Source organism: Nelumbo nucifera, chromosome 5 (genome assembly GCF_055504915.1).
Source record: "Nelumbo nucifera cultivar China Antique chromosome 5, China Antique-T2T, whole genome shotgun sequence".
NCBI lineage: Eukaryota > Viridiplantae > Streptophyta > Magnoliopsida > Proteales > Nelumbonaceae > Nelumbo > Nelumbo nucifera.
In genome coordinates this window covers 82987202-82997813 of record NC_142653.1, presented here as the reverse complement: position 1 = coordinate 82997813, position 10612 = coordinate 82987202, and the positions used below count along the sequence as shown (strand labels likewise).

Below are 10612 nucleotides of genomic sequence, written 5' to 3'. Positions count from 1 at the left end.
AGGAAGTGCTCTAAAATGTTAAATGTCTCCCAACATGACCTAGGCATCTGTGTTCAAAAACTTCAAGATGAGTTTTAGTATTTGAAAAGGGAAAACCTTCTTAGTCCATAAGCTAGGCTTGGGCAACTTCAACGCCAAGGTTTGAACGGTCAATGGATTTCTTTCAAGTCAACCATTTGGCCTTCTATCTACGTTTTATCATAATCTGAATCCTTGGGCTCACACTCCATCCCCACTGGCCCAGTGGGTTTTTTTGCCATAAGATTTGTGCCCTCCCCAACCCCCACGGCCCCCACTAGCCCACTAGAATAGAAAAACTCCCTGATGTTGACACGTGTATCATTTTTTACAAATGAGTCTCACAATCACAAAGCGAGCGAGTAGGAAGTAAAAAAGTAAAAAAGTAAAAAGTAGGGTATTCTGGTAACTAGAAAGTCTCCTGTTTGACCAATCCCTGCAAGTGGAAACTGTGGAATGCAAACTGCAAAGTCGACGACTTTTTTCCGTTTTTCATTACGGCCCACGGATACGTGAAATAGTTCATCACAAGAGGACAAAACATAAATGTGGGTTTTCGTGCAAAATCAACAAGTTAAGCTTTTGTCCTTTTGTAATAAAAGACCCGTGACGGCCAGGACCGTGAATCTAGCACCATCCGCCTCTTGGCAGAATGGCAGCGAACGGACGGACCTAATAATAATCTTACATGGCAAGCCACGGCCCACGGCACTACTCCTAGTTAATAAATTTCAGTGGATTCAGGAAGGAAGAAGGTTCGAGCCTTGACTCTTGAGGTTTCACTTTCACACACGGAGAAGAAGATTGGATGCATTGCCCAAGGCCAAGAATCTCTTTAGCTGATGAAAATATGGTTCCGCTAGGGTTTTTTCTAGGCCTTTTGTTTCTCTTCCACTCTCTACTCCATGTCGGAGCTTCGATCCATGAGTACAGGAACGAGGCTTTTGCTTCTCAGTCCAATTCCTTCTTCTTCCATGGAGGTAGTGAGGGTCTTTACGCTTCCAAGGTTCACGACAAAGCCACTTCTGAAGATAAACCCTACAACGGCAAGTCCTTCATTCGGTTAGTTTTCCATCCCCCCCGCATTGACCTGATCGGATTGCTTTAATCTATTCCTTTCTTTCTCTTCATGTTTTCACTTCTGTCTGCATTTTTTCATTTTTTGGTCGATATAATCAGGAAGCAAAATTGGATTGATCCGTCTTATTAAAGTTTTTTCCCCTTTTTTGATTTCTTCTGCCCATCCTAGTAACTTGAATTAAGCAACTTGACCTTTTAAACGTAACGTTGTAGTTTGCCTCGCACTGTCCCTGCACTCGATGCTCTGATCTACTTCCTTTGTTAAGATTTTTGATTTTTCAGTAATTATGTGCTGACCAAAAAATTTTCATTAATTATGGAATCCCGGCACCTGATGAGGTCGATCAGCAAATACTTCCCAAAATATTGATTTGAGCATGAACAATAAATCTGGAAAGATATGATTGCAGACCTTATTCTTCAACAAATTATTACTAGATGGCATAAAAAGTTAAAATAAAATTATGTATGTCATCTTCTTCCATATAGCATTTTCATTAATTATGGAATCCCGGCACCTGATGAGGTCGATCAGCAAATACTTCCCAAAATATTGATTTGAGCATGAACAATAAATCTGGAAAGATATGATTGCAGACCTTATTCTTCAACAAATTATTACTAGATGGCATAAAAAGTTAAAATAAAATTATGTATGTCATCTTCTTCCATATAGCATTATCTGGAATAAAAAAGTCGACTTTACGAGTCCAACATTGCCATCAGGACCGATTATTCTACAGTAATCAGGCTTTTGAATTGTTGAGGGCAATGGAGAAGAAGTTACATTTTGAAGTCCCATTTATGCTGCATTTGGCATTCCTTATTTTAAGAACTTATCTCCTTTTGCAGTTAAAAACTCAATATTCATAGGGGCTTTTTAACTGCAAAAAGGAGATAAGTCCTTAAAATAAGGAATGCTAAATGCAGCCTTAGTTTTCCTGGAATTTGGTCGTGTTTGGGGTTGTGATGTCTATTCTCAACTCACCATTACAACTTAGTTTCACTATTTTGTCCAGAAGGGATTTCCTTTTCGTATTTTTTTTCTTTTTCATACTTTCAGCACTTCTAATAATCTGGACATTTTTTTTCTAAGAGATAGTGTTAATGGAAATACACTCTGTATTCAAATAATCCTCTTCCCAAATCTTGCATTAGTCTTCTTCTAAGAAACATATATTCGTTGGACATTTCAGTCTTGCAGTCTATTTTATTACCACTATATCTTCGAAAAATAACACATGGTCATTGCATAACTCAACCGAAAATTAGTTCTTTTTCTTTAGGATTATGGTCAGAAAATACCATCTATACAAAGAACATAAAAGCAAGTGCTGAATTTGTACGGAGATGGATTTTAGAAGGTAAATCAGATGGTTATTGTCATTGCATGAAATTTTATCTGAGCAATTGGTTTACTATTCTCTGATTGTATGCTGTTACCACTGATAATTCTCCAACTAAACTCTAGCCTCCAAATAGAATTGGTGCATTTTACAAGGTTTTGTTAGTTATCTACTTTCATATTGAATATCAGTTCATAAATTTAAATTCAGGTTCGAGTCTGTCGTCTTCCGGAGGACAAAGGAGTCAACTGCTAAACAGAATGATATGCAGCAAAAGACAGGATTGGTGGAAGCTATAATAGTTGAAATCAAAGACAGGGAGAGGATCGGAGGATCTTATCTAAATTCTGATTCAATTTGTTGCAGCCCAGAGCTTGCTAAGGATGGGTCTTGCACAGTGGGGGAAGTAATTATCCACAAAAATCCAGAAAACCCCGGTTGGCCAAGACGCATTCAGACCTTCTTTAATGGAAAAGAAGAAGAAGCTAAAATGGATATTGAAACTGTTGAAATAAACAGTACTGGTATGTATTATCTGTATTTTATGTTTTGTGATCCACAACTGAAGGGAACACTAATTAAAGGAAGAACAGTCTGGAGAAACCCAGAAGGTTATCTACCAGGAAAGATGGCACCATTAATGACATTCTTCGGCTTCATGTCTTTAGCATATCTAGTACTTGGTCTCATCTGGTTTCTCCAGTTTGTCCGGTTTTGGAAAGATATATTACAGTTGCACTACCACATCACAGCAGTGATTGCTCTAGGGATGTGTGAAATGGCTTTCTGGTATTTTGAGTATGCAAATTTCAATTCTACTGGGAGCAGACCTATGGGCATCACCCTATGGGCAGTAACCTTTACTGCTGTCAAGAAAACTGTATCTCGCCTCCTGCTTTTGGTAGTCTCAATGGGCTATGGTGTGGTGCGTCCAACCCTAGGTGGAATAACCTCAAAAGTACTCCTCCTTGGCTTGATATATTTTGTTGCTTCTGAGGCACTTGAGCTTGTGGAACACTTGGGAAACATCAATGATTTTTCTGGAAAGGCAAAGCTGTTTCTGGTTCTTCCTGTTGCTCTCTTGGATGCCTGCTTTATTCTCTGGACCTTCTCATCATTGTCTAAAACTCTAGAAAAGCTTCAGGTAATAAATTGTGTGATATATGCAAATGAAAGATGTCATGCCCTGTCAATCCTGCCCATGCTATCCCATATAAATACATGCTTACATTCATCATCATCATCATCCATGTCTTATCCCAACTATATGGGGTTTGCATGATGAATCCTGTTTTGCCAATCTATTTTATTTAAAGCCATATACACTGTTAAATTATTAATGCTTAAATCATTTCTTACTACTACCCATGTCCTTTTTGGTCTACCCCGACTGATGCATGAAAAGAATATCATACATATGTTTGATTTAAGTGTTCTCTCTCTCTTTGTTTTTTTAATATTCAGTAACTATATACTGGTTAAGTTTTATCTGATAAACCCTTCATGACATTTTCTTTTGAAATATGTTTTTTTGCATGTTTTGCATGTTTTCAAACAGTACATTATGTATCATCAAAGTCGGTACAGTAAGGGCCTGTTCGTTTCCTCTTAACTCTTATCTCTTAAGAGGAATCGTTTAACTTTAAGAGAAAAATGGTTGTTCATTTCCTCTTATCTCTTATCTCTTAAAGTGCAATCATACAACATTTTGTTTTCCAATGATAGCTCCAAAAAGGCAAACAAAAACTCTCATATATGGGGTCAAAATGGATATTTGATAATTTTCAGAATTCAGAATTCAGAACAACATTCTCTGCATTCAGAGTTCAGAGAAAAGAAAAGTTCACCAATACCAATATACCTCTTAATGTAATTATTGCATTTTCAGATGTCAGACTTCAGAGCAAACGAACATGCCCTAAGAGTGCAGTGCAAGTGCAAAGTCTAGAAAGTATAGTAGTAGTTAATAGAAAGTTCATGGTGAAACCATGAAAGATGTTCTATTCCCTTTCCAATGGGGTGATCTATAATGCTTGCTTTCATAGATTCACTCATTTAGGAATTTCAAATTCCTTCATCTAAAGTGACACTTCTTCTGATTCATTGACAGGTGCGGAGAAGCTTGGCTAAACTTGAGCTTTACCGAAAATTTACCAATTCCCTTGCAGTCTCTGTGCTGCTCTCTATTGTTTGGATCGGCTATGAGGTAGATTCTTTTTATTGCTCTGCTTATCAGATATTTTTCAAGTGCATGCATTGATTCTTTTAACCAAGATGAAATCTATATGATGCCAAAAGAAAAAAAAAAAAAAAAAAATCTGTTCTCAGAAATATCCTCCATCCAAAGAATAAGGCTAACGATATCTAGCTTCTCAGACAATTTGGGAACTTAAGTGATTTGTATTGTACTTGGTTGTGATTAGCCATTTTGTGCACCTATCATTTTCAAATCTTTGGAAAGACAGTTGTACCTTATTGTATATGCTATTTGTAAGGCATCATCTAGTATCTAGTAGAAATCCATTGTCATTTGATACTTTTTACTGGAGCTTCTTGGAATTGTTGTTGGAGCAGCTGTACTTCAATGCAACTGACCCATTAAGTGAGCTTTGGCAAAGAGCTTGGATCATCCCAGCTTTCTGGACTCTTCTTGCTTACTTTCTTCTGGCAGTGATATGTGTCCTTTGGGCTCCTTCACACAATCCAACCAGGTACTTTCTGAAATTTTCTTCCGTTTTCTCTTTCTTATAACTTCTCTACTATTTGCTGTATATGCTGTTTTTGATAATTGTGCCTCTTCTATTGCTGTGAGGGATTTGGCTGGTCAAACAAGGGTGTCATATTAATGTACTTAAAATCTTAAATGTGCCTAAAACATAGATAATGTTCAATGAGCAACTCTTATAGTTGCCTACCTGGAAAGCATGATGATACTGACTTACATACACAAAAGGCTTATGACCATGGGCCATGATATTGCAGTTCAATACATGGGAATATTGATAACCATGGGCCATGATTATCAAGGAGATCAGCAAATGGAATAGCCGATACTTTGGCAAAGCAAGGAACCTTCAGGGACAACTTGTTTTGAGCTGTTTTATAATCTTAAAATAAATCTCTTGGGGTCAATACCCTTGTTTGGGTGGTGACAGTCTACTCCTTTAAATGTTTCATTAACGAAAGATGTTGTTTCCAATAAAAAAAGGTATTTTTATCATGGTCATAGAACTAATGTTTTCAGCAATGGGTTTTATGGCCATGTTTACGTAGGTGTGATAAATAAAGATCAAAGTCTAGCTGCCTTATATGTTTTTGCCAAGGGTGTCATAATGTCTAGCATCCATGGGTCAGCCAGCAGTTGTCTCAAAAGTATGCCACTATCACAAAAACCTGTAACATGGATGATAAATAACAAAACACCCAGTAATATATAAAGTCATTAATAGATCCGGTAATGATCCGAATCCCCCATTCAGCTAAGCCACTTTTTAATCTTAAATGCTAGATCCTTTTATGATTTGAGCAGACTCGACCAAACAAGGTCAACCAAAAAGTCACCTACATTCATATGTATGCATGTTATTCCAGACCTAGTTTGGAATACATCTTAAACATACTATTAATTGTGATCCATCCATGAGTCTTACACACTCAAAGAAGAGCCAAATTCTATGATCTTATGAAACTATTACTTCGTGCCTTCATGGTTGCCCTTTACTAGATCAAACTAGAAAACCGCTCGTGTTCATGTGTGTATTCTTCTTTCCAAATCTGGTTTATGTACATGTTCACACTGCATGCTACATAAACCTTGTCAGATTTAGCACAACTAAACTCAAAACGAATTAGTTCATGAATCATTTTGCAAGTCAAAAACAGGTCAAGATAATTTATTTTCGTGCATATGGCGAAACAGGATTCATGTAGCTGACCTCATACAGTTGGGATAAGTCTTAGATGATGATGATGATGATATGTTACATAAAAGCTAGTACCATTAGCATAAGGTCAAGATAATTTATTTTCCAGTATATGGTGAAACAGGATTCGGGTAGCTGAATGGCTGAACCCATATAGTTGGGATAAGGTTTAGATGATGATGGTATGTTACATAAGAGCCAATACAATTAGCATATAGTTGGGATAAGGTTTTTTTATTACCATTATTAAAGTCAAAAAGAACTCAACCAGTGTGAGCTTGTCTTACACTGCTGGTCCCCCAAGCCTGGATAAACGAGGAGGGTTGTGTCAGGTTGGCAGCTGACATTAAAACTTTGCCTAAGGTCATGGATCCTGGAATTTTTTTTCTTCACTGCAAGGTGAAGGGACTGGAAGGGGGCAGACTAAAAAGGGCATGGGGTAGTAAGAAACGATTTAAGTGCTCAGAGTTTAACAATTGATTGGACACTAAGCAGAACAGAATTGCAAAACAAGATTCATGTAGTCAATACCATGTAGGCTCAGGGCCAGAAATAGTAGTATAACTGAGGCTCAGGGCCAGAAGAGAGTCAAGAGACAGCCCCTGCACAGGACAAAGCTACAGGTCCCAGAAACCCAAGAAACCACTTTCTCCACAGCAAACCTGATCAGGACATCAGTATCTCTATATTTGTCTGAGAAAAATCTCTCATTTCTTTCAGTGCAAAACAATTTGTTTTAGTGTTTCTTATTTTATGACCATAAGTAAAAGGGAGGGGGCATTCTGGTCCTAGGTCCCCTGATGCTGCATATTCTCTATGCTTACATCTTGGCTGATATGCTCTATCATTGTTTTGCATGCTCAAAAATGTTGATAAGCTCCTCCATTACATCAAAGAAAAGAATGTCAATCATCTTAGAGTTTGTGATTTTGGCTTCCTTCAAATCTTAGAGGAGACTGTAGAATGCAGATGTGATAGTGCATTGTGAAGATTACAGATTTCTTTGATGCTTGGATGGGCTGAATTGCCTTAGGGAAACAACAGATGGTATAGAGTAGAGTGTTGGGCAGTCAAGAAACAACATGTACACAAAATGAGTGTGGCAGAATATCCATCAAAAAAATGAGTGTGGCAGAAATGTGTATGCTGAAATGAATGGGTGGGAAAACTAGGAAGGATAAGGTCAGAAATGAAGTCATTTGAAGGAACCTAAGAGTAGCTCCAATAGGTGATAAAATGAGAAAAAGTAGACTTAGATGGTTTGGTCATGTGCATGGAAGACCACCTACAGCACCAGTAAGAAAATGTGATCAGTTACAACTTACAAGTTGAAGGGGCTAGAAGGTCTAGGGGCAGACCAAAAGGGGCATGGATCAAAGTAGTAAGAAATTGTTTAATTGCTCATAGTTTAACTTTGACAATGGATATGGCATTTTAACAGAATGGAATGGTGAAACAGGACACATGTAGCATTGTAGCTGACCCCATAATAAGGCTTAGATGATGATGATGAAACAAGTAAACAACAGTCTGGTTTCATACTTCTTCAGTAGTTTTATTATTATTTTTTTTTCCTTTTTCTTTTTGTGTGTGTGTGTAGGTAACTTCCATTCAGAAAGAGGAAGGGATGTACATGAGTTTATGCACAAGAGGATAGGGCAAAAAACAAAAAGCAGCAGTCTTATCAAGAAATAGGTTAGGATATTTGCACCATGCAACCAATCCCTGCCTGACTCAATTTTGCTTAGGAATCTGCAATTTTTGTTTAATTCATAAAATTCACAAAGGAAGTGGGCAAGCCTCCAAGGACCCAGTCCCTTTGTTTTTGGACCATTGAATCACATTCCTTGAGTCACCTTCCACCAAAAGAGAGGTATCATGGAAGGACACAGCAATGGGCATGCCTGTAAAGTGGGCTTGGACCTCAGAATCAGAGGCATCTGAAGCTGAAATAGGGCCACTGAAAGCCTACTGCAGGCTCCCATCATAGTTCAGGATAACTCCTGTTACTCCCCCAACCCCAGCCTTCAGGGAGGGATCAACCAAACCTCTAATGCTGCCATCAAACTGAAGAATAAAGCTGCTTTCAGGCCTAGGGGAGAGGTAACTAGGATGGGGGGCCAAAGGGAAAGAACAAAGGATTGCCAACAGATTTCTGTCCAGGTCTCCATGGCTGACACCTGTAAAAGTTTTATTAGCTAGCATCCAAGAGGAAATCATGGCCAAGGCACACCTCTTCAAGCAGAAGGTAGCCTGTCCTTAAATATCCATCTCAACGATATAAGCTGGTTCCCCCTCCTATTGTCTGTTCTTGAAATATCTAAACTTAAACCCCTATGTCCACAGTCCATCATCCAGCCTGTAGTCTGATTCACTTCCCTAAGGGTGTGAGCAAATTTGACTTGAATTCTCCAGAGGTGTGCCCCCTTGGTTGAGGTAATAAATGATGAACTTTGAGTCCTCTTTGATCCAGATCAATTTGTGGCCCAGATCCTGATCTGAGACATGGTGTTCTCTAGCAGCCCAGGTTTCTGCTATTAAAATCGTGGTGGATCTATTGATCTAATTGTTTTGGCTTAAGATCCATCATCTGACCTTCACTATTTCTGTCTATAACACAGCAGTTGCAGTTTTTTGATGGAACCCTAAAACCCATTATTAGACACAATAGCTGTTTCATGTCCTCTTCTGGCTTTTCATCACCCATGCATCCTTAACTATAATGTATAGCTTGAGGGTGGATAAGATAATGAATGATGATTTCCAGAGATAATACCAGTTTTTTTCTTTACAAAGGCTTATTTTGCTAATTTGCCTGATTCACTTTTCAAACCCCAACCCCCCTCCCCACCAAAAGGCCCGATTCATCAAGCTTGACAAAGACCCAGAGTGACTTGGTCAAGTCTTAGCATCTCCTAAAACCTAACCTAGTAGGGGCCAGGACAGCCCAAATTATTACTCAATGATTTGGCTGAGTTGATTTTAGTTTTCCAGCTATGGTAGGTATGTTTTCATTTCCCTGTATTATTAGATACAACATTGGAATGATAAAAAAAAATACTGCCAACATTGGATAATGCCCTTTTTATTTGCATTGTAATCCAATTTCTGTTGTTTATTTTGTGATGAATAAAAAGTTGTCAATTTGATCATTTATTGGAAAGTCCAGATTTCATTCTGCATAAATTCAATTGTAGATCTAGATGATACTCTAATGGTCTCTGTCTTTTTGTTCCTAGTAGATATGCCTACTCTGAGGAGACTGGTGATGACCTGGATGAAGAGAGCTTATCGCTAGTGAGCAGCGGGGTAAAGGTGGCTGGAGATATGGCAACCAAAGTAGAGAGAAAGGAAAGGAAGGCATCCACTGCGGTAGATCATCATGTGTTTGGGCTTGGAGAAGATCCAGAGGAGGACAAGCGAGAATGAGTTATCCTATGTTCAATTCTTGATTGCTTGTCCAGTTATCCAGGAATTCTCTTCCAAGGAAACGCTGGTATGTTCTGGTATTCTACATTTTACCACTTGTGTGATATGTACAAAGGACTAGAGAAAAGCAAACAATAATGTATCATAAAAGTACAATAGTTGGATGAGTAAATAGAGCAGGGAAACGTTCCCTTCTGTGATCTCACCCACCGCCCAAAAGCAGGGGGAAAATCATGATTCCCCCTTATGGAAGAAGAGAGTTGTTTTGGATCTTATCTGACAGTGTAAATGGTTTTCATGAAGGTATTCTGTTCTTTTACCAATAACCGACCAAGAGAAACATCAAAATAGGAATATGAAACATAGAAGTAAAGGGTGAAATTGTGGTTGGGTGAAGTAGAGATGAGTGGAGATGACTAGTGTTGAGGGAGACGTGCAAGTTAGAAGGAGAAATGATTTGTTGTCCAGGTGTAAAAATCTTTTTGGTCAATCCAGACCATTCGTTAATTGGTGTAAAAATCAAGTTAGAAGGAGAAATGATTTGGCCATTTATTGAATTTGGCAGTTTATATCAGCCTATTTCAACCTGGGATTGGAGCTTTGTTCGATCAATTAATTATAGCCCTCTTTTTTTAATTTAAAATTTGCATATGAAAGCGAAATTAGCTTAGAACCAAAATATGTTAGGATGAGAGGAGCTTGGGGACATCTGTTTATCCCCAAACCAATTTGCTACATGGAATCTTTGCTAGGTCCGTTCAGGCTCTACTAAACAACCCATTGTCCTAGCTACGGAGCTGCTATGGCTAATGACTT

At 38.3% G+C, this 10612-nt stretch overlaps 1 protein-coding gene across 2 annotated transcripts; it reads left to right on the top strand.

Annotated features, from left to right (window-relative positions):
• Nucleotides 1–711: 711 nt before the first annotated feature.
• On the top strand, nucleotides 712–10122 carry LOC104593759 (Lung seven transmembrane receptor family protein). 2 transcript variants are annotated; one of them, XM_010253748.3, is made up of 5 exons: nucleotides 712–1080; nucleotides 2655–3588; nucleotides 4555–4650; nucleotides 5019–5155; nucleotides 9610–10122. In XM_010253748.3, exons 1-5 carry the CDS (start codon nucleotides 827–829, stop codon nucleotides 9794–9796), a joined length of 1608 nt encoding a protein of 535 aa, XP_010252050.1. In that variant the 5' UTR covers nucleotides 712–826; the 3' UTR covers nucleotides 9797–10122. The 2 variants fall into 2 exon arrangements, with proteins under 2 accessions (XP_010252050.1, XP_088743544.1); XM_088887418.1 differs by lacking the exon at nucleotides 9610–10122 and adding an exon at nucleotides 7968–7987.
• Nucleotides 10123–10612: the final 490 nt, after the last annotated feature.

What these genes read in the sequence shown, in the direction of transcription:
- LOC104593759 (XM_010253748.3), top strand. Translation starts at nt 827, where the DNA reads ATGCATTGCCCAAGGCCAAGAATCTCTTTAGCTGATGAAAATATGGTT. An exon ending in AACGGCAAGTCCTTCATTCG is followed by an intron (nt 1,081 to 2,654) that starts GTTAGTTTTCCA and finishes ATTTAAATTCAG; the next exon opens with GTTCGAGTCTGTCGTCTTCC. An exon ending in CCTTCACACAATCCAACCAG is followed by an intron (nt 5,156 to 9,609) that starts GTACTTTCTGAA and finishes TGTTCCTAGTAG; the next exon opens with ATATGCCTACTCTGAGGAGA.